At 48.3% G+C, this 21,409-nt stretch overlaps 11 protein-coding genes across 13 annotated transcripts; 6 read left to right on the forward strand and 5 right to left on the reverse strand.

Moving 5' to 3' along the window:
* The first annotated feature begins 883 nt into the window (after window positions 1-883).
* FVEG_06564 (hypothetical protein) lies at window positions 884-3,842 on the forward strand. The gene is made up of 3 exons (XM_018894948.1): window positions 884-2,262; window positions 2,314-3,267; window positions 3,316-3,842. The coding sequence occupies exons 1-3, from the start codon at window positions 1,867-1,869 to the stop codon at window positions 3,373-3,375; spliced, it is 1,410 nt and encodes a 469-aa protein (XP_018752118.1). The 5' UTR covers window positions 884-1,866; the 3' UTR covers window positions 3,376-3,842.
* Window positions 3,843-3,851: 9 nt separating this feature from the next.
* Window positions 3,852-5,381, reverse strand: FVEG_06565 (indoleamine 2,3-dioxygenase; the record flags this gene model as incomplete). Its single annotated transcript, XM_018894949.1, has 2 exons — window positions 3,852-4,866; window positions 4,909-5,381. The coding sequence occupies 2 exons, from the start codon at window positions 5,379-5,381 to the stop codon at window positions 3,852-3,854; spliced, it is 1,488 nt and encodes a 495-aa protein (XP_018752119.1).
* A 922-nt stretch (window positions 5,382-6,303) lies between these two features.
* FVEG_06566 (homoserine O-acetyltransferase) lies at window positions 6,304-7,470 on the reverse strand (the record flags this gene model as incomplete). 2 transcript variants are annotated; one of them, XM_018894950.1, is made up of 2 exons in its annotated part: window positions 6,304-6,548; window positions 6,596-7,470. In XM_018894950.1, 2 exons carry the CDS (start codon window positions 7,468-7,470, stop codon window positions 6,371-6,373), a joined length of 1,053 nt encoding a protein of 350 aa, XP_018752120.1. In that variant the 3' UTR covers window positions 6,304-6,370. The 2 variants fall into 2 exon arrangements, with proteins under 2 accessions (XP_018752120.1, XP_018752121.1); XM_018894951.1 differs by having other exon boundaries at window positions 6,305-6,541.
* Window positions 7,471-7,787: 317 nt separating this feature from the next.
* On the forward strand, window positions 7,788-9,399 carry FVEG_06567 (formamidase). Its single transcript, XM_018894952.1, has 4 exons — window positions 7,788-7,888; window positions 7,932-8,656; window positions 8,701-8,929; window positions 8,973-9,399. Exons 1-4 carry the CDS (start codon window positions 7,798-7,800, stop codon window positions 9,158-9,160), a joined length of 1,233 nt encoding a protein of 410 aa, XP_018752122.1. The 5' UTR covers window positions 7,788-7,797; the 3' UTR covers window positions 9,161-9,399.
* Window positions 8,780-11,853, reverse strand: FVEG_06568 (hypothetical protein). The gene is made up of 3 exons (XM_018894953.1): window positions 10,268-11,853; window positions 9,277-10,222; window positions 8,780-9,234 (listed from the first exon to the last, which is right to left on the reverse strand). Exons 1-3 carry the CDS (start codon window positions 11,460-11,462, stop codon window positions 9,153-9,155), a joined length of 2,223 nt encoding a protein of 740 aa, XP_018752123.1. The 5' UTR covers window positions 11,463-11,853; the 3' UTR covers window positions 8,780-9,152.
* A 163-nt stretch (window positions 11,854-12,016) lies between these two features.
* On the forward strand, window positions 12,017-14,447 carry FVEG_06569 (hypothetical protein). Of its 2 annotated transcripts, XM_018894954.1 has the most exons (11): window positions 12,017-12,205; window positions 12,247-12,383; window positions 12,427-12,500; window positions 12,557-12,565; window positions 12,610-12,707; window positions 12,749-12,869; window positions 12,912-13,281; window positions 13,325-13,578; window positions 13,622-13,844; window positions 13,888-13,993; window positions 14,036-14,447. In XM_018894954.1, the coding sequence occupies exons 1-11, from the start codon at window positions 12,061-12,063 to the stop codon at window positions 14,101-14,103; spliced, it is 1,605 nt and encodes a 534-aa protein (XP_018752124.1). In that variant the 5' UTR covers window positions 12,017-12,060; the 3' UTR covers window positions 14,104-14,447. The 2 variants fall into 2 exon arrangements, with proteins under 2 accessions (XP_018752124.1, XP_018752125.1); XM_018894955.1 differs by having other exon boundaries at window positions 13,888-14,447.
* Window positions 14,448-15,004: 557 nt separating this feature from the next.
* FVEG_06570 (hypothetical protein) lies at window positions 15,005-15,873 on the forward strand (the record flags this gene model as incomplete). The annotated part of the gene is made up of 1 exon (XM_018894956.1): window positions 15,005-15,873. One exon carries the CDS (start codon window positions 15,005-15,007, stop codon window positions 15,701-15,703), a length of 699 nt encoding a protein of 232 aa, XP_018752126.1. The 3' UTR covers window positions 15,704-15,873.
* Window positions 15,874-16,322: 449 nt separating this feature from the next.
* On the forward strand, window positions 16,323-17,230 carry FVEG_06571 (hypothetical protein; the record flags this gene model as incomplete). The annotated part of the gene is made up of 2 exons (XM_018894957.1): window positions 16,323-16,839; window positions 16,886-17,230. 2 exons carry the CDS (start codon window positions 16,323-16,325, stop codon window positions 17,050-17,052), a joined length of 684 nt encoding a protein of 227 aa, XP_018752127.1. The 3' UTR covers window positions 17,053-17,230.
* An 815-nt stretch (window positions 17,231-18,045) lies between these two features.
* FVEG_06572 (hypothetical protein) lies at window positions 18,046-19,283 on the forward strand. The gene is made up of 2 exons (XM_018894958.1): window positions 18,046-18,318; window positions 18,655-19,283. The coding sequence occupies exons 1-2, from the start codon at window positions 18,190-18,192 to the stop codon at window positions 18,976-18,978; spliced, it is 453 nt and encodes a 150-aa protein (XP_018752128.1). The 5' UTR covers window positions 18,046-18,189; the 3' UTR covers window positions 18,979-19,283.
* A 179-nt stretch (window positions 19,284-19,462) lies between these two features.
* FVEG_06573 (hypothetical protein) lies at window positions 19,463-20,011 on the reverse strand (the record flags this gene model as incomplete). The annotated part of the gene is made up of 1 exon (XM_018894959.1): window positions 19,463-20,011. One exon carries the CDS (start codon window positions 20,009-20,011, stop codon window positions 19,463-19,465), a length of 549 nt encoding a protein of 182 aa, XP_018752129.1.
* A 620-nt stretch (window positions 20,012-20,631) lies between these two features.
* Window positions 20,632-21,180, reverse strand: FVEG_15893 (hypothetical protein; the record flags this gene model as incomplete). Its single annotated transcript, XM_018905119.1, has 1 exon — window positions 20,632-21,180. The coding sequence occupies one exon, from the start codon at window positions 21,178-21,180 to the stop codon at window positions 20,632-20,634; it is 549 nt and encodes a 182-aa protein (XP_018752130.1).
* Between the last annotated feature and the right edge of the window lie 229 nt (window positions 21,181-21,409).

Raw genomic sequence — 21,409 nt, forward strand, 5'->3', positions numbered from 1 at the left:
CGTAGAAATTCCTCCATCAACCACGCGACTGTAGATATCGTGACAGCACAATTAAACAGGCTGAACTACCCTACATCCCCTACGTCAGCGTCAGGTGATCGGCACTCCCATTACTATTCTAGTCAATCATGCATAAACTAACTTTTTAGCCCAATTTCACCCGTTAACTACCGGCCCCTACGGAATACCCTCTCTGCCTCTCTAGCCTCTCTGCATCCCCAACTCGAAACCCCAATCTCTCACGTACAAATAAACACCATCTCCAAGTCTAGAACTCTCTTACGATACTCGTCAGCTCCGTGCACTCGGGGTCGGCCGTTTACGGATGCCTTGACTCGGGGATTCCATTAGAAATGAGAATCACATCACAGATCGCTGGTTTCAGTGGGCCAGCAACTCCACAGCATTACGAGAGAAAATACTCTGTTGACCAATGCGCTCCGACATGACCAATTGGTTCTGTTTCAATGACGGATTTTAATCTGGTGTTGGAGGTTATCAAGATAGGCCTGTTAGATAGGCGATGCGAATGCATTGATCACTTGGAACCCCGAATACCGAAGCCAGTGTTTCGCGGAGATGAAGACATTTACAGGTAGGCAGTAGAATGACAGTGACTGACTGAATGACTGACTACAGCGTGATGGTGCCTATAGTCGCCTATTTTAATCAGGCACTACAGCGCGTGTTCATCGTATTAGCGGCTAGATCATCCCCCCAAGTCAAGTGACTTAACCGCGCCTCGATCACCAAATACCCTCAGTGCCCCGAAACCTGACGCTCAAGCCAGAAATATCCCACTCAGTACGGAGTAATCGAACCATATACTTCCCATGCATTAAGCTCCTTCAAATCATATCCAAATATGCTATCTCGAGGCCACGGAATGAAAAAGACTCAATGGTCAATGCTTGGCGGGCCCCCTGCACGCTTCTATCATTCCCCATACCCCCAATCGCCACCCCTGACTAGTACACCTTCGAGAACATTTCGACGGGCGGCAGATTTTTTCCCGCTCACTTGAGGTCAAGCCAAGCCATTTTTGCAAATTTTTCGGATGCGATCTGTATGACACTCGTGCGATAAACAGCCACGGATCCGACTTGGCAGAGAAATGCCGATCGCAAGCCCGCGTCTATTCCCGCCACGACCTCACTCTCTGCGATACTTGCTTGACGTGTTTTGGTCTACCGACTGCTCCGCATTCTCGACAATTCTTGTACGTAACAAAACCCATCCTCTCCTCAACCTAATCTCTCCCCTTTGCGGAGTAAATCTCTGGGGACAAACACGGGTCTGTGATGATGATGAAAATTGGGTAATACGTAGAGGGACGGAGAGTTTTATTGACTAATGCAAACATGGCTGCAGCCAAGCAAGAGGCTCTGTTGCGATCCACTTTAGGTAATCGAAAGGTTTTGGCGATCCACTGTAGGCGCGACACTGCACACGAGCTCGAGCCTCATGACACGGAGTTTCGGCACCGTGAGAGCTTTTCAGAGAGGCGAGTAGACAAGCCGGGAGGCAGTCTGGGGTCTGGGGTATTAGGTTTCTGGTGAGGGAATTCGACGTGTAAGAGAAACAGGGTTTGATGAGAATATGGTTCAGATTCGTAGGTCGCCTCCGAAGAATGGTGGGACTATCTCGACCCACTGGTAAACTATGTAAAGAGATCGGCCTCATTCTCGGTCCCTGCTTATCTGGCTTTATAATAGACGTGGTTCCCTCTTCACTCTGTTCCTTTTGCCTCTCTTTATACCATCTTACACTAGACATCTACACTTATACTTGTACACCTAAACTACATCACCACTACATACACTTACACATACTCACATCACTTACACTCATACATACACACACGCAATGGACCAAATCAACACAGCCCAACCGGCTCCAACAGACTCAAAAAAGTCCCGTCAAGAATCAGTACCAGACATGTTTGACACACGAGCCGGCGAAGTCGCCGAGATCAACGACATGGAGAAGCAAAAAGCTGCCGAGGGCAACGCCCACTTCCACCGTCTCGGCTGGAAGCGATTGACGGTTGTCTTGATCGTCGAGGCCATTGCCCTCGGCTGTCTGTCTCTGCCCTCCGCCTTTGCCACCCTTGGCATGGTCGCTGGTGTTATTCTCACCGTCGGTCTTGGTTTCGTCGCTATCTACACATCGCATGTCGTTGGACAGGTCAAGCTTGCTTTTCCAGAGGTTTCTCATTATGCCGATGCTGGTAGACTCATGTTTGGCAAGTTTGGTTACGAGGTTAGTCACTTCAGTGCCCGATTAATGTAATTGATGTACTAACTTGAATAGCTGGTTGGTGTCATGTTTGCTCTTCAGCTCATCTTCCTCGTTGGATCTCACTGCCTCACTGGAACAATCGCCTTCCTGAACCTCACCAACAATGGAGCATGCTCTGTCGTCTTTGGTGTCGTCTCTGCCATCATCCTCCTCATCGTCGCCATTCCTCCCTCATTCGCAGAGGTTGCTATCCTTGGTTACATCGACTTTGTCTCCATTTCCATCGCTGTCGCCATCACAATCATCGCAACTGGTGTCCAGGCTGGCGACTCCGTAGGCGGCATGTCTTCTGTCGACTGGTCTGCTTGGCCCAAGGACAACCTCAGCTTCACCGACGCTTTCATCGCCATCACCAACATTGTTTTCGCCTACTCCTTTGCTGTCTGCCAGTTCAGCTTTATGGATGAGATGCATACTCCTCGTGACTATGTCAAGTCGATCTGGGCTCTTGGTCTGATTGAGATTGGTATCTATACCCTTACTGGCGCTCTCATTTATGCCTTTGTCGGTTCAGAGGTCAAGTCGCCTGCTCTTCTGTCTGCTGGTTCCACCATCTCCAAGATCGCCTTTGGTGTCGCTCTTCCCGTCATCTTCATCTCTGGATCTATCAACACCACAGTCGTCGCTCGTTATATCCACGGACGTATGTTCAAGAACTCCATCATCCGCTACATCAACACCAAGATGGGATGGATCACCTGGTTGGCCCTCGTCACTGTCATCACTGTCGTGGCTTTCATCATTGCCGAGGCCATTCCCTTCTTCAATGATCTCTTGTCCATTTCTTCGTCCCTGTTCATTTCGGGCTTCACATTTTACTTCCCCTCTATTATGTGGTTCATGCTCATCCGAAAGGGACCTTGGCACTCAAAGGAGAACCTCCTTCTTTCCATTGCCAATGGACTCATTTTCATTATCGGCATGATTGTTCTCGTTGGCGGAACATATGCTTCAATTGACGACATTGTAAGTTACTCCCAGTCACTCGCAATTGAACCTCGCTAACATTTCCAGATCCTCAAGTTCCGTCACGGCGAAGTCCGAGGTGTCTTTACTTGTGAACCAATTGCTTAAGCGATTATGGATATGGATATTTTAGCGATAGTACATTATGAATAGTACAATATTATGACTCAGTTATTGGACCACGGAGTTGCCGGAATTGGATCGTCGTGTTGATCAAATTTTCCTGAGCGTCACCCGTTTACGTCACTTGACCTGGACTGTAAATGCGACGAACTGTGATTGGCGCGCAAATGTAATCGTTCGATTGGTCAATGGCACGATAAGATAAGTCTCGGCGAAAGATCCTTGATGCCGAGTCTTGGCGTCATCTAGACTCAGTCTCAAGCTACAAAGTGACTGATGATGATGATGATACCTCTGTACTCAGAGCAGTCACCTGGCTTTTCAAGAATACCATGAAATCTGTAAATAGTTCGTCATAACAACAGCCATCCGATGAGACGATCATCTGGCTGCAAGTTACAGAGGGATCAGGACACGATTGAAGTCAAATAAACAATTCATTCATGCATGCTATAGCCTATCTAAACACCCCGATCCTGGCAGTACTTGTCAACCTCCTTCTTCAACTGAGCCTTCTTAGTCACAACATTATCCATAATCTTCTTGACCAGGATGTAATCCTCATGAGTCAAAGATCCCCCGCCACTCCAAACCCCCTCCTCCAAAACAGCCCAAAGACCAGATCCCTTTGCAACCTCCTCCATCAGATCCATAACAGCAGTGAGCTGGTTAGGCAGCCAAGTAATAATCGGGCTTCCACCTGTAGCTGTAGGATGAAGAGTGTGCTTGATGATGTACTCGCGGGTAAACATCCAGTGTCGCCATCGGAAGCTTCGAATGTGATCGAGGACGCGAAGGTACAGAACTGCGAGACCGTGATCACCGGACTTTGTGAGGAAATCGCGGACACCGACTTCGTTTGCTGTTTCCCGGACATACTTGAGGAATGCGCGGTGAGGCTTGGGTCGATACTCTCTGAACTCGATGAGGATGTCTGTCAATGGGTTCTTGGGCATGGGGATCTCGCAGATGTGATCGAGAAGAGGAATGATGGCATCGTTGGCACCAGACTCTCCACGGAAGAATTGAGGCTTGTCGTCGTATTGACCCTCGTAGACAACACCATCAGGGAACATGGACTGCTTGGTGATGCCGTAGATAAAGGTTCGGTAGGTCATGTAGTCCTTGGGCAGGGACTGACTCCACATGCCCTCCATGTTTGTCTCAATGATCTGCATGGCATTGAGGATGAGTTCCAAGCTTGCCTTGGCCTCGGCGATCTTGGCAGTGCTGTTGTCTTTCTCAACAGCGGCCAGCAGATCAACCGCGCCTTCGATTAGGCCACCGGTTTGGGCGACCATGTGAATGTGAGTGAGGATGAAGCCGGCCTCGGACGACTTGGGGTCGAGACCCTTTTCGAAAGCGCGGACGAGACGGATGTTGTCGTAGTCATCGTGCCCTTGCTCGGGATGAACGAGCCAGTAGTTGTAGAGGGCATAAGAAGCGGCATAAGACATGAAGGCAGGGATGTCGAGACTAAAATGTCAGCGAGGTCAATTGGTCCAGTGAGTAACTTACATCTCTGCACACTTGACAAGAGGTCCAGCGATACACTTGGGAAGTGTCTGACGTCCAAGTCCATAACCGCCATCATCACTCTTGCTATACGTCTCCCAGCAAGGCTCAAGGAGATACGAAGAAGCAATAAAGCTATAATCTCTAAAGGCAGCAGTAATGGCAGCCATATCTCTCTTGTCCGTCCCAGGAACAACGAGATTATCAATCTCAGAGGTCAAATCAGGGAGAGCACCACTGTCGATGAGAGGCCCAAGAGCAAAAGTCGCCAACAGTCCCGGAGTGCCATCTTCCTTGAGGATAGGAATTTCGTCAAGAAGGTTTGAAACAGGATCGAATTGAGAAGGGAGTTTCTTCAAAGGAAGTGAGAAGGGAAGATATCCTGTGCGCGTTGTGATGGTGAAAGGATCTTCACCCTCTGGTAGTTCAGAGGGGTCCTTGCGGAGATATGGGAAGAGTGTGTTTGCAGCAGACATTTTGTGTGATTTGACTTGACTTGAATTGATAGCATATGAGTGAAGTCTGGCAGACACCGCGTCTATATACATTGAGGCCGGAATTACTATCGTGGCCGGAAGACTTTCCGGCCTTCGCCCTTTGTGAACAATGACAAGTATCCGATGATACCCTGACAGATTTTAGTTCCATGGCTTGATAGCTGCCAATCTAAGAGATAGTATTGATAATGGTATCGTGGGGATCCGAACTAACGGTACGCCCGGAGTTTGGGTCCGTGTTGAATCCACATACCCCGCGATATCTAGATCCCTTCTAGAACCCTTGCCCAAGAGTATTCACGACTCGCACGCGTGGTTCACCGCAACTTGGCTATCTCTTACACAACAATAACTCCAATACGCCCATGAAAGAATTCCAACAAGTCACGAGATCGGTATAACATGTTCATATGATCAAAATAGTTTGTCCCAAAATCTCGGCAATCATTGTGGTGGAGGGGTGGAGAACCGCCTTGTCGTGACATCCGCCCTAGATTGACAAGCTAGTCAACGCCTTAATCTGACAAGCTGGGGTAACACGGGAGATAGACGAGTAATTGACGAGTAACTGACGTTTCATTGATAACATTCTGTACAGTGTCGAGGGCTATCAGGGTGCGCCTTAGTTGGACATGTAGATATAAGCGATTTCGGGATTGTGCTTATTGGTCAATTGGGTGTTATCTTGAGGGATGCCGAGTCGGAGGCTTGTTAATGCTAGGCCCCGAGATGTCAAAGAATGGATTGATTGTGACTGTCCAGTGGGTGGAGTGTTGGTCTCCCTTCAACCCAAGGAGGGACCGAATGTCTGCGCAATGGGATGATTGTTTAATCGTATGGCCAGCTTCATCCACGTAGCATGCATGCAATTATTATAGACATTAATCGAAAGAAAACAAAGCCTGCGATATTATGAAACTAAATGAAGCTGACTGAATGACACAATAAAACTGCAATTTACTGTACGCTCAACTAACATCTCTATGAGGAGCCTCATCAAAGACCTTTCTCAGCCTCTCATCCAACCATTTCACATCTTCCATGTTCCCAGGCGGTCCACCAGCCCAATGACCCCAAATAGAAGGATAAACATCCAGACTCGCATTATCTCCCATACACTTGACCTCGTACTCGGAATCCTCAGGCCTAAACAGTCAGCATCAACATCATCCACAACATCACGGGTTACTCACGGAAAGTAGAGATCCGTCTTGCTCGGGAGAACCAGGATCCTCGCCTTGATCCCCTTCATAGCCTTCTCAAAGTCTCCATCATACGGCTCCTGCTGACTTACATCTCCCGCCTGCCATGTATGAAGCATAACGAGCAGATTCTCAGGGTCCTTGCTAAGCGCCCATTTCTCCCAGAAATTCTTCATAAACTCTTCAAGATCCGCTGCACCGTAATGCTTCTTGAATAATTCATGTCGGTAGAATGCCTGAGAGAAACCCCAGCCTGCGTATCCTCTCCCAAAAGCCTTCAAACCAACTTCTTTCTCCTTGTCGGTCCATTTGCTGTTTGTGGTTTCGACGCGTCCTTGGGAACTTCCTGCAGACGTGCAGCCTTTTGCTGCGAGGAGCGCTGACTTGACCCCCTCGAGAAAGACTTGGTTGTGGAGAGACGTCTTGGCTGATCCGCAGAAGGGAACGCAAATATCCATAAAGTCGGGATATTGCGTAGCCCACTGAAATGTCTGCGCCGCACCCATCGACCAGCCCAAAACAGCCCGTAGATGCTTCACCCCAAGATGACCCATCAACTGATGCTGAGCCTTGACATTGTCGTAGAACGAAACATCAGGAAACGGACTAATATCCGAGTTTGACGGACTCGTAGACTGTCCATTCCCAAAAAGCGCCGTTATAATAATAAAGTACCTCCCCGGATCGAGAGTCTTGTCCTTCCCAATAAGCCACTCATTATCGGATATCGCACCCGAGAACCAACTCGGATAAAGAACAGCAGGGCGTCCAGCCTCGCCAAAAGTCTTGTACGCAATCACCGCATTCGGCAGAGTCTTGCCATTCTGTAGCTCAAAGTCTCCGAGGGAAAAAGTCTTGACGTCCATGGTTGTTTGTGGTCTCCTGATCTGCCGAGGACACCCCCATCTCATATACCAATCTCGATGGGCTACAGTGTACAGTGTCCAGACTGTACCAAAGTCATGCTAAACGCGGGGTTTCGCCCTTGGGTGACAATGCAGCCACCTGCTTTATCAGGAATGTCACAAGACGAGCTTATCATTCTTATCTCGTGCGGAGATGAGATGCGGAGGCGTGCGGCGAGATAGTCTCTTATCTATCAACAACGTTATCACTATTATAAGAAGATACATCTGAGACAATTCAAAACGGTCCTCGAAGTCAAATCTCAAAGTTTAAATCTCATCAACACAATGCCTGGCAAGATCCGTACAGCTCAATCCGTGTCCTTTGACAAACCCGCCTCTGAGCAACCCCATCTCCACAACAGATGGCATCCAGAGGGTATGTCCTCTATTGAGCCAATTTACAGATCGCTAATTTGTAGTCCCGAGTATCGCAACCGTTGAACCTGGTGAGACAGTCAAGATAGAATGCCTCGACTGGACGGGCGGACAGATCGGCAACAATGACAGCGCAGATGATGTCCGCGATGTTGACCTTACAAAAATCCACTATCTTACCGGTCCATTCGACATCAAAGGCAGTCAACCCGGAGATCTCCTCGTCGTCAACATAACCGACGTCCAACCCTTCGACCATTCACCATGGGGCTTCACCGGAATCTTTGCCAAAGAGAACGGCGGTGGTTTTCTCGATGAACACTACCCCACCGCCGCAAAAGCAATCTGGGACTTCGACGGCGTGTACTGTTCAAGCCGTCATATTCCCGGCGTGCGCTTCCCCGGGCTGATCCACCCCGGAATCCTAGGCTGTGCCCCATCTGCCGAGATCCTCGCAGAGTGGAACCGTCGTGAAGCAGAGCTCGTTTCGTCAATGGCTGACTCTACCAAGATTGTGGCTCAACCGCCGAATGAGATTAATGCACATGGTGGAAAAGCGACAGGTGATGTTTTGGCAAGGATTGCGAAGGAGGGAGCGAGGACTATACCTGGACGCCCTGAACATGGAGGAAATTGTGACATTAACAATATTTCTCGTGGATCTACGACGTATCTTCCTGTTCATGTTGAGGGAGCCAAGTTTTCTGTTGGAGATCTTCATTTCAGTCAGGGTGATGGCGAGATTAGTTTCTGTGGTGCTATCGAAATGGTAAGTCCTGACACTTGACATTGACTACTGTACTGACAGTTTAGGCTGGCATCATCACGATCAAATTTGACCTCATCAAAGGCGGCATGAAGTCCCGAGGCCTCAAGAGTCCAGTGTACAGACCAGGCGACATGGGCCCTACCTTTAGCCCCTCACGCTACCTCATCTTTGAAGGCTTCTCCGTTGACGAGAATGGAAAGCAGCATTTCATGGATGCAACCATAGCCTACAGACAATCATGTCTCCGGGCAATCGAATACCTCAAACAATTCGGTAAGTCACTTTCGTTGCAAGTAAAACCATACTGACAATGCAGGCTACTCGGGAGAACAAATCTACCTCTTACTCTCCTGCGCACCCATCCGTGGCGCCATCGCAGGAATAGTCGACATTCCCAACGCGTGTACAACCCTCGGCATACCCATGGACATTTTCGACTTTGACATTTCTATTGAGAGCGAGCCTGTTGCTCGAGATATGGGTGCTTGTCCTGTATCTAAGTAGGAAGTCCAACGTCTCGTTTAAACTCTTGTAGCCACTCTGCGTTGTCAACCGGGGTTTGGTTCCAAGGATCGTCGCTATTCTGTTAGTAAATGAATTGTAACTGCCAGGAAACGTACTCATCGTATAATATCCACCGTGCTTGATACTTGAGTTCGTCATCGCTGGGAATATGGCGGTTGGGATTGTTGGGAGACATTGTCGTCATGACGAATCGGGATAGTTCTCGTTTTAATCGCCGATAGCTGTTGTTATCATTGATAAAGAATGGCGTTTGTGTTCGTACTTTATCTCGAATCAATGTCCTCGACTCTGGCGTGCTGTGCATGGAAATCGCTGGTATTTCCGGTACTCCTTCAGGAGACAGAGATCGATTCTCAACCCAAGGCTGCAACATATCCAGCTCCATCGATGCATCCAGCGGCACAGCTGTATCGGTCTGACCCCATAGAAAGTAAGAATCATTAACAGACTCATTCGCCAACGCCACAAGAGTCTCAGCCCTTTGTCGAAACGGCTCCAGCCAGACCGTCGAACTCCAAACAAGCCGCATTAAAAAGTCCAAAAACCTTCTCGATGGATGCGACGAAGCTGTCTCTGTCCGATTCAAGGCATTGCACGCCTCCTGTTGCAGTTCCGAATCCGTTGGGAAATGGCCCATGGATGTATGAGCTGTCATGTACTGCTGCAGCGCTGCCTCTAGCTCACAATTCTCAAATATATTTCCCTTTCCATTGATCTTTAACTGACTCAACCGGCCCTCAGCTAACTGCTTCGTCGGTCGAAGTTTAGCTTGGTTGGCGATATCGGTAGCTGACATGAACAAGTCCCATAGCCATGATGGGGATAGCGACGCTTGGTTAGGGGAGGATATTTCCGCGCCGAGGATCACGGAACATGCTTCGAAGTGAAGCTCGGGATCTGGTGGCATTATAAATTGGTGGCGATTCCGCATGTAGTACTCTAGTTCGAGCTTGATGAGTTCGTATGCACTTGTTGGTGTATCTGCTGGACCTCTTGTAGCTGCGAATGGAAGAGGAGAGTTGCGTTCGTAGTGAATGAGATCTAGGCAGCGTTAGCAACAAATCTCAACCCGATTTCCTCACCTACAAGGAGGCATGGCGTTATCAATCCTCTCAATAACCTTTCCCTCAAACCCCCAATCACCCTTCCAATGCTCCATGGTACTCCCAGCTTTGAAATGGTCCGCCAAATGATCAACCCTACTAGCCCAAGTCGTGAGATTGATGCCGCAGAATCCACATCTCGATTTAACCTCTTGCGTCATGACTTTCCAATCATCCATCGGCCATTTGAGAAACTTGGTCATGTGAACGAGTCGCAAATGCTGCTGTAAATGGTCCTTTCGATGATATGTTCGTTCTTCAATCGGTCGCTCGATGCATGCACTCTGATTATGTCCATCGAGATGCGTCTTGTCGGGGTTCTTGACGCCACAAAAGACACAAAGAAGCCCCTCTTCTGGATGTATTGCCGTAGGTCCATTTGGTGAACAAACCCAATTCTCAAGCGATAAATGAAGAGACTTTTCATGACGCTGCCAATCGTATTTCGTCTTGAACGTTTCCGTACAGAAAGTGCACTGATATGTATTCTGCGCCTGTAGGAGATTGGTTCTGACTTCTTTTCTCATCTTTGTTCGTCTTCTCCGACTGTGCCGTTTGAAAATGTCAAATGACGTCGATGATTGTTTCGAATGAGCAGAACTGTACGACCCAGAGTCGTGGCTCGACACTGACGTCCCTCTACTGCTGATTGACGACCCATGACTTCGTGATCTTCCCTGTCGCGTTGAGAAAGCAGCAACAGCTCGTGAAATATCATCAACGGTCGCAGCCTCATGCTCCGGCGGTGAATTCGCCCATCGCTGCAGCGGATTCATATGCTCAAACGGCGCAGGAGTAGCCCGTCGTCGCGGCGTATCAATCGGCGTGTGATGCCCCGAAGAGTTCCCCGAATCATCATTCCGAAACATGGGCGATGTCGGCCGCGAGGAATGAACCTTTGCTCTCCTCCTCGCATTCGCAAACCAATTCGTGACCTGCTGTCTATTCAGACTCGTCTGCTCTTGAAGATCCTGGACATCTTGGATGGTAGGATACGGATGCCTTTCATGCGCGGCGAACCAATTCCTCAGGATCTTGACAGACTCGGATGAAAAGCGATTACCGATTTTTGGGGGAGCTGTTGACGTCTGCAGAATGCCAGGGGAGATGGTTTCAGGCTCAGCGGCATTTTGAAAGTCTCCAAAGTCGATGAACAAATCACTTGTTGGGTCTGCCATGTTGGTGGTGATGGAATTTGGAGGTCATGGGGTTACGATGAGTTTACGGCGAAGTCTCGGACATGTCCAGAAAGGGCGGATCCACATTTCAGTCTTGATTGATGAGTCAGGATTGGCCCATTTGAAGCGAGAGAGTCAAAGTTCATGATGTGCAAATTGGGGATAGTGACTGGCTATTGGTCTTGACACATAGAATAGCTAGTGTTGACTGGGTACAAGACAAATGGAAATAGACGGTAGATCCGCTGGCAGGGTTCATGAGATCAGTCCCAAAAGAGCCTCATCCTCCTCAGTCCGTGCGGTCGATGCAGAGGTGCGGCGTGAACCAGTGGGGTTGTCTCATCTACTTGAATTGAAACAAGCAAATATGACGACTGTTTGTTTAATGGTGAGAGAGTCTGGGGTCTGGCTTTTATATGTCTCTGTCCACTTCCCGTGTCTATATGCCTCACCCAGTTAGTGCATCCAATTCCGCGGAGTGGATCAGCGATGATGTGCTTTGATCCGAAATCACGTCTACGATAACAACGATATCGGAGATTTCTCGAAAACAAAAGTAAATCTTTCACTATAATTCTCTCAAGTGAAGCGCGTCAAAATGACACAAATAAATGCGACAGAGGCGACTCCTTTGATACCGGAGATACCTCCCGAGGTCTCGGATGTCGAGAGGAACAGCGCCGATGAGCCGAAAACGTACAGCCATGCGTTTATCGCGAGAGTAGTTGTCGCGTTGCTCATTGGTACGTGCTTCGGACATTGGAGACCCAAGCTAACTGTTCAGGCATCTTTACTTCGAATGCCGATGGCTCTTTGGTACTGGCGACTCATCCGGTGATCGCATCCGAGTTTGGAAAGCTTCGAGATTCGAGTTGGCTGTTTATCAGCTTCATGTTGGCTAGCGCCGCATCCCAGACGATTGTACGTGAGACTATATTCGGGATGAATTGAGCTGATTGAGTAGTACGGAAAATTGAGCGACATCTTTGGACGAAAGACGATCTTGATCTTCTGCTATGGCCTGTTTGCTATTGGATGGTGAGTCCAGACTGTACCCGACACATTGACCCCTTGAATCTGGCTAACAATCTCAGTGCACTCGTGTAAGTCTATGCCCATACGCATCGCCTTGACTAACAAACTCCAGAGGAGCTGGCCAGTCAATGTGGCAAGTCATCCTAGGTCGCGTAATCTCTGGATCTGGAGGTGCAGGGATGACTACAATGGCATCAGTCATCATAACTGGTACGACGCCCCTTTAACCCCAGTTCCAAGCTGACCATTAGAACTCGCACCACTTCGAGAAGTCGCCTCATGGCAAAGCTACATGAATGTCATCGCCACCGTCGGCCGTAGCATCGGTGGTCCGCTTGGAGGGTTTCTAGCTGATACAATCGGCTGGAGATGGTGAGTCTATCTTTCATCCAACTGCTCATACTGACAGTGTAGGTCATTCCTCGGACAATCGCCAATATTCGCTGTATCCATGATCATCGCCGCCATCCTCCTCCCCTCTACGACTCAAACCGAGGGTGCGACAATCGAGCGCATCAAAAGGATCGACGGACTTGGAGCTTTGCTTTTGGGTGGCTCTGTTCTCGCTTTCATGGTTCCCCTTGAGATTGGCGGTCAGAAAATTCCCTGGAGTCATCCCCTCGTCCCAATTCTCGCTGCAACTGGCGTGATTCTATCCGCTGCTTTCGTACTTGTCGAGTCACGTCGGGCAAAAGAACCAATCTTCCCTCTTCGTTTACTCAAAAGTGGCGATATCACAAAGACGTATCTCATTGCGTTTGGTCAAGCAGCCGCACAGCTTGGAGTAAGTCTCCTGGTACCGTGAAATCCAGAGACTAACCGGTCAGATGATGTATACTGTCCCTATTTACTTCCAAGTGTCTCAGCGCGTGTCGAGCACAGTCGCAGGCGCTCATTTGTTCCCTGCAGTCATAGGCAACACTGTCGGAGGCATAGCAACAGGCTTGATCATAAAAAGAACTGGCCGATACAAAGCGCTCATCATCTTCTCGGCCATCTCATCGATTACCAGTTACGCTCTGATGCTACTTCGCTGGCATGGAGAGACGAACTGGCTGGAGTCACTCTACGTGTTCCCAGGGTATGTGTTCTCCTGCCTCTGGCTTCTCCTGCTAACTGTTCAGGGGCCTGGGTATGGGTATCGCGCAAAGTGCAGCGTTCATCGCCCTCCAAGCTTCCATCGACCCCAAAGACAAGGCAGCAGCGTCTTCTGGAATCTTCCTGGCTGTAACTTTGGGTTCAGTAGTTGGCATGGCTGGTACGAGTGCAGCCATTCAGGGATTTCTCAGACATGACATCCAGCAGAACCTTGGTGATCTCGGAAAGTCTCAACCCTTTATCGACGAGGTGAGTCATTCTACTGAGTTCGTGAAATCTGCTAAGTTTCTAGGTGATTCGAAAAGCTGCAGAGAGTGTCTCGTACATCGACGAAGCTTCCGAGCCTATCAGAAAGGTACTGGTTGAGGGCTATATCAGAGGGATCGAGTATGGCCACGGTAAGTACATGCCACTTTGGTGAGACTTGACTAACGGGTTAGGCCTCTCTATCGTGTTCTCCGGGATCACGCTCGTCACTGCTCTACTACTCAAGGAGCGTAAACTTTGATGGCAGTGGACCTGTGACTCAAGACGAGAATTGAGAGATCCTAGATTTACCAAAGATATCCTAAACTAAGTAAATACATCTTCAACTAAGTAAAGATATCCTAAGTTTAAAATCTAGTTATACAAGCCTTGACGTCGGTACACAGGTGGAATAGAAAAGGGTCTGAATTATATTGGGAAACCTCTTGACACGTTTGAGAGTGTATTGATTATAGGCTTCGACATAAATGGAAGTTCGTTTGTTGTCCCCTGTGAACAACAAAGTCCATTTTGTGACGATGTTTGATCGAATTTGCCAAAAACCTAATATGGGTAAGAGCTTGTATTGGGGGAGAAGATACCGTGTTGTCATTCATCACCTGTGTTTGCAGCCTAAAGGTTAACCTTATAGGCCGCGGTCAGCCGTAGTGAACACCTCAAGCTAAAAGTCTATCTTCAAACCTCGAATCAAGTGGCAGAGATGGAAGTAGTGACAGAGAAGTCAAGGGCAGTCCTGCTCTCACATGGCAATAGGCTTTTATAAACAGTTGGTGAAAAGTATCAGGAGATTAATCCAGTGGCGATTGTGAGGGCGACGACTGTTTATTGGTCTCCTTTGCCTTTGTGGCCTGGAGGCTGAAGCCTCTTTGAAACCCTGACCTTACGCCACGCCAGTGGGCCTGACTCACCAGAGGAATGATTCCGCATATAAGTAAAGCTCTTCTCCCATGTTCAGCTGGATTTCTCTCTTCCCACTAAACATCTCACAGGCACTCTCTGCTCGTTATCTACAGCAACTCCAAGCAAACTCAAGAACCTTAAACCCCCCTCCCTTCCCTTATCACAATCACAGAGATATTCATCCTGCATCTGCTATCCTACAAACCTAGACAACAAGTCAGGCACTTCCTCCCACAAACAAGATGTCATACGAACAGACCTGTCTCATAGCTTCCAACTTGGATCAGATGAAGCAGACTGAAATGAACATGACTCCCGAGGAAGAACGCAACACTCGCATCATGGCTTGTGACATCCAGCGCTTTTATGAATGCGTCCGACGAGAGAAACATGTTTTCAGCCGTTTCTTCTCTCACTACGAGATAAATTTGGCCAAGTTTCTTGAGCCCCTTTGCGCCCTGTACAAGAATGAACGGAACTGGCCAGAGACCTGGTTCGATAGCGAGCGAGAGCTCATAAACGACCTTAATACCTTTCGACAAATGGCAAAGCAGCTCCTGCAGCAATGGACACGGGATGTAGCAACCCAGATCCTCAGTGTCCGAAACACTGCGCTCAGTAAGCTCTTTACTGCTGAGGATGTCTCTCTCGCAGCCAAGCTCAAGCCTAGCTCGCTGGGTGGCAAAGGCGGTCCCTTGAATTGGACAATTAGTGAAATGTCTTTTGACAAGACTCTGTCCAAGTTCCGATTCCTGGCGAACGACATGTTGCAGGGGATGAAAGGCGGACCGACCATGGAACGACCTGGTCATCCGTGGACCAGAATGGAGGGTTTTGATATCTTGAACTTTATGATCAAGGATGCAGAGGATCCTGATTATGAATACGAGGAGGAAGATCTGTTTGAGGATGAGATTGTCCCATTCGATGGGTTTTACTAGAGACGAGCAGGGTCTTTAGCGCTCTGGTATTCTGAATTGGCCTGTTTAGGGTGGGCTGCTTTCATATCAGAGTTTGATGTCGACGTATTTTCTCAAAAGAGTAATCAGACTTGATACATTGCTTAATACACGGATCTTTGGCCTAACCCTCGTATAATTTAATCCATGAGTCAAGTTAAAAAATGACAGTATTTGAGTGATTCGTGCATTAGACTGAAGAGGCCATTAATTTCTGAACCAATTTGGTGTCTTCCGCATCATTCCCTTAAACTGAGAAGTCATTCTGCTTTCAAGATAGCATGTCATCTCATATTGAACCTGCGCCGTTGAGACAATGTTCTGCACTAGAAGCACTCTTGTAGGGCAAGGTAACAAGTGAACCCGGTCAGCAAATCAATGGCGACAATCCAGGCAGAATCTCCACATTTCAAGGCTGACGGATCACACGTGACTCTCTTGCGGAGTCTGTGAAGGCTGCCTAAGATGCCTTGCGTCCAAGATTGGAGATGTAGCACAAAGAGAGGCTCATAAATATCTCCGCTTCTCTCCATTTCATCATATCTAGATACTCAAGATCAACCATTTGACTCTCTACAATTCACCCGCCGCATCTGACATCATGTCAGCATCCCCAGAACCCTTCACCCTCTTTCACAAGTTCCCCCCAGAGCTCAAACTCGACATCCTAAGCTTCTGCACCAGAAACGATCTAGTCTGCCTCTCACTAACCGGTCCTGATATGCGAAATCTCGTCGCACCACTCATCCCCAGCAAACCTAATCTCACATGGGTCGATCAACTTGGCCCAACACCAGACGTCCCTTCAGAATACCATGATACACATCGTAACAACACCCTGCGCCGGCAAGATTGCGTCGGCGCAATGGATCGAAAAGTCGTCTACTCCCCAATAAGCCATCGCTTCAGACGCCATGAATACGCGGACTACAAAGTCTGCTACCGATGTCGAAACTATCCATCCAATCACCCGCTCTGCAATGTTTCATACTGCAAAAAGCATTGCGCATGCATTTCATGTCCTTTGTTCATGAGATTGCGGGGTTGGATGGGCGATCGAAAGTACTGTGCGGAGTGCAATCAATTCACCACTCGAACAAGGAGAAACAACGGAAGATGTACGTATCTTTTGCCGTTTTTTAACAATATCTAATTAAAGAGCAGGTACTCACGGGCGGAAAAAGGTGCGAAAAACACCAAATAACCACTGGAGCCGCAGCAAAGGATTATCCTATGGAAATCGCTGGTGGAGAAAGTGGGGGACGCATGGAATTGACCACGAGGCATACCAGCCTGGAGATACCGGCAGACGAAACGCAAGAGTCGTTTAATCACAGCGACGCTAGGCAGGATTCGGCATTCTTCATCCAGTCTTGGGTCTGGTAGAGCGTAGAGCCAAAAGAAGGAACCCGGCTGTGAATTTGGGTAGAAACGCCACAGGAAACAGTTCCACTTTCCATGTACAAGCAGTTGATGTACTAAGTGTGACAGAATTCCTGGATATGCGGGGAAATTTCTTCAAGGGTACCTTTGTCTGCATTGCTGAGCACACTGTAGCAAGTACGTAGCGTCGAGGGCGCCTGGGAGGATATCAATGCAGAAAAGAGGTGAGAACACCTTCTTTCTTAGAAATGCAGCGCTAAACTCCCTGTAAGTTCAACGGCTTATTTATCTAGACTTGGAATGCAATTTTAGATTATTATTGCATTCTGACACCTTCTTTCTTAGAAATGCAGCGCTAAACTCCCTGTAAGTTCAACGGCTTATTTATCTAGACTTGGAATGCAATTTTAGATTATTATTGCATTCTGACACCTTCTTTCTTAGAAATGCAGCGCTAAACTCCCTGTAAGTTCAACGGCTTATTTATCTAGACTTGGAATGCAATTTTAGATTATTATTGCATTCTGCATTTAGCATACTATACATAAGGTATTATAAAACTGCCACTTCTCCTTACAGACTAGACAGATCAGGATGTTATATTAACAAACAACCAGGGAAAGTATTGTGTAATACTGCGCTCTGTAGTAACTAGCGGCTCCCGGGTTTGAAGTTGAAGCAATAAATTCGCCGTTACTATCCCTGGCTCTCGATCTTAAGATTGGAACTAACGCATTGAAAAGTAAGTCCATAGCGGTTCGAGTGCACAGCCCAGCGGCATTTCCTCCCTTGCGCTACAAGACATTAAAGTTCTGGCTTGTGACTAATGTGGAATTAGTAAGGTACATAGCCATCTTGACAGTAACGGCTAAAACATGCCTTCTCGTATTTTCCTCGTATTTTAAGTCAAGTGGCGTAAAACCACGTAGAATCTAGATCTTCGACCTTGCTGCTCACATTGAAATAGCCCCTCTGGATATAGCTATATAAACCCAAAGGTTAATCTCTTCTTCAACTCAACAATTCATTCGTTCACAACCTCAAAGTCACTCGTTTATCTCAATCATTCCCATACAGACAGCATCATGAAGTTCTCAATTGCCTACGCCCTTACCGCCATTTCAGCTGTTTCAGCTGCAGGCTGCCCTGCTCCTGGGCAGACTAACGCTACGGGGGATGAAAGCTGTGACCCCGCTAAGGATTATCCCGGCGAGGCATGTGTCCTTCTGAACGATGGCTGCCACTACCTTCGCGGCCTTGGTTTAATAACAGCCACTGCCACCACCGCAGCGGCAAAGCCTACCTCTACTTGCCCTGCTGCTGGGAAGACCAATGCTGCAGGCGATACAAGCTGTGACCCTGCTAAGGATTATCCCGGCGAGGCATGTGTCCTTCTGAACGATGGCTGTCACTACCTTCGCGGCCTTGGTTTAATAACAGCCACTGCCACTACCGCAGCGGCAAAGCCTACCTCTACTTGCCCTGCTGCTGGGAAGGCCAATGCTGCAGGCGATACAAGCTGTGACCCTGCTAAGGATTATCCCGGCGAGGCATGTGTCCTTCTGAATGATGGCTGCCACTACCTTCGTGGCCTTGGCTTGGATACAGCCACTGCCACTACCGCAGCGGCAAAGCCTACCTCTACTTGCCCTGCTGCTGGGAAGACCAATGCTGCAGGCGATACAAGCTGTGACCCTGCTAAGGATTATCCTGGCGAGGCATGTGTCCTTCTGAACGATGGCTGCCACTACCTTCGTGGCCTTGGCTTGGGTACAGCCACTGCTGTGCCAACACCTGTCATTGTTAATGGGGCTGCCCAGCTGCCTGCAATGGGCGGCTCAGTTCTCGCTGGTCTCCTCGCTTGCCTTCTTTAAAACGACCAACATGCAGAGAAACTTTGGTAAAGGAATGTAGGGTATGGTTTGGCACGCGATAAAGGAGGGGTTTGCCCAAAGGTTCCCCTCGCCGGCGAAAAGTCGGGCCTAGCGTGCATTTCCCCATGGCAAGGAAAGGGAGTCTATTGGGAAAAGGAACACTGTAATAGGCTAGAAATGCATATCATGATGCGAGATGTCCTTAGATAAAGCAGCATAACCAATAGACTATTATATGAAATACTAGGTGCTCTCTATATGTCTGGAAGCTTAGTCGCGAAGCCCCCGAGTTACAGCCAGGAGGTTAGCTTGAGCCGGGATGCTGTATGGGCTCGGGGGTACCTCTACTACTAAGCGGCTGGTTTAGGTCATTCAGTATAGCCAAGGAAGGGTCATGGCTCTAGATAAATAATGCAAGAGTGGTTTAAATGAGCAATTTACTCTCAGCGAGATCTGTTTACCTCTTTCTTATATACCAGCTACACTAAAGTAATTGAGTATTCATCTCCCTGGGAGGCTCTTTCTTGACGTCTTGATTGAAGTCGCGGAGCTCGCAGGGCCCTCTCAATTCCCATTCTTCCACGTCGAGCCACGTCTGGGTCGATTTGGACGGCCGAAGGACTCGATATACAGAAAGACCACCAACGGTTGCGAATCCCGCGTCTTGTGTAGAGCATTCGAAATTGGCCAGGCTGAAACGGCCGTTGGCCAGGGTGAAGAAGGATTGAGCGTGACTTCCATGAAATGTGTCGCTTAGCTGCTCGCCCAGACTGAAGGGTTCATTCTTCTTCCACTGCTGATACCCTCTTGTCACTTGAAAACAGTAGTCTGTCAAAATATTGTCTCTAAAGAACTTATCTTTAGACCTGACAGGTTCTTCTGTTGACTCGTGGTCGGTAGGCAAGCCAACCATTCCCCGGCAGGCACGTATTGCTCCAACAACAGCATCGCAGGCTAGGGGAGCGTCTGTGATCTTCTCAAGACCAAAGTCAGAGAGATCAAGAACCTTTTGGATACTACCAAGGATTACCATGTTTAGGCTCAGTCTAATACCTGACAAAAGCTTAAAGGCCTGGCCCCTGGCGTAACTAATCGAAGGCCGTGTTAGTGGAATTGACCGCTTCTCGGCCACTGAATACGTTCGTGACCAGTCAGGTACCCAAAATGGCGAGTTCAATCCCTTCCATGGCTTGTTGTATGCCAGTAAAAGCGTCGACTGTGTTTCTATCATTGCCTTCCAAGTCGCTGTTATGTACAACTCTTCAAGACTCATCGAATAATCGGGCAAGATCCTACAAATGTCCCTCAATGTGGCTAGTCGCTACTGCACCTAGAGGAGGTAGTCGCTTCTAAATCGACAAACAGCATGAAGGACCTTTTGTTCCTGCGAGGTATAACATCTTTTGAGTTGCGCGTAGCATCGTGTTCAGCGGAAAGACGCAAACTCCAAAATGCACGGATACAGCGTTGGGAAGCACCGCTTCTTGGAATCTCCAGATCCTAGAGAACCAGGGCTGCTCGGCCATGTATGAGGACATGTGTAGTGACTGTTGAAAAACTCCAATGACATCAGCTATAACTCTGTCCAGGGAGCAGAAGTGGCCATGATGCATGCCAGCAACCCGATTGCCACTATTTCCATCATCATGTAGCTCAACGGCTGGTGACCATATTTTGCAAGTAACGTAGAGAGATGGATGTCTCTTTCGTCGCCATACCAGTGGTAGGTCGATACTCGTCGTCTAGGGTCTCGTCTTCTCCCTGCTGCCGATTCGAGCCTGGGCACTCGCAGATATAAACTTGAGCTTCGGCAGTACGTCCATATATCTCACGCATCATGCTGACTTGATGTCCTTTCTCTTGGTTGTCGCTTTGGCTGATGCAAATAGAATCTGCCCAGACTGTGCGCGGAGTTGCCTTGCGTCTTAATCGGCGAAGGAACCAAGCCAGATCTGACGGAACAGAGATGGTATGATCATCGACTATGACGGTGTCTCGAAGTTCATTCCAGCAGTACGACAGCGCTTCAAAGCAGGGGAGTTCGTCATCGAGTGAGACTGTCTTTAAGACACACCTGAGTCGCTCACGAAACACGCCTGGTTGGAGCACGAGGAGTCGGATCTCTCTGGCTGCGAGGGGCTTGTATAATGGCGTCAACCCTGGATCGAGCAGCAACGACTCACTCGGACTTTTCGATGCCATTATGCAAAATTAAAGGAGTGTTTATAGATGAAAAATGCACAATAGCGAATATATAGACTGAGGCTATGCAAGACTTCTAAAGCGGGGTATCAATCTCAAAGTAGCCCGCAGCTTTATAACTAAATTTCAGGATATAGGAAATTTAAGTCTAAACAAGCAGTAGTTTATTATTCCCAGAAACAGGTTATAATTTAACTAATCAGTTAACTAACTAGATTAATTTAAATAT

Source organism: Fusarium verticillioides, chromosome 7, assembly GCF_000149555.1.
Source record: "Fusarium verticillioides 7600 chromosome 7, whole genome shotgun sequence".
Taxonomy (NCBI): Eukaryota; Fungi; Ascomycota; class Sordariomycetes; order Hypocreales; family Nectriaceae; genus Fusarium; species Fusarium verticillioides.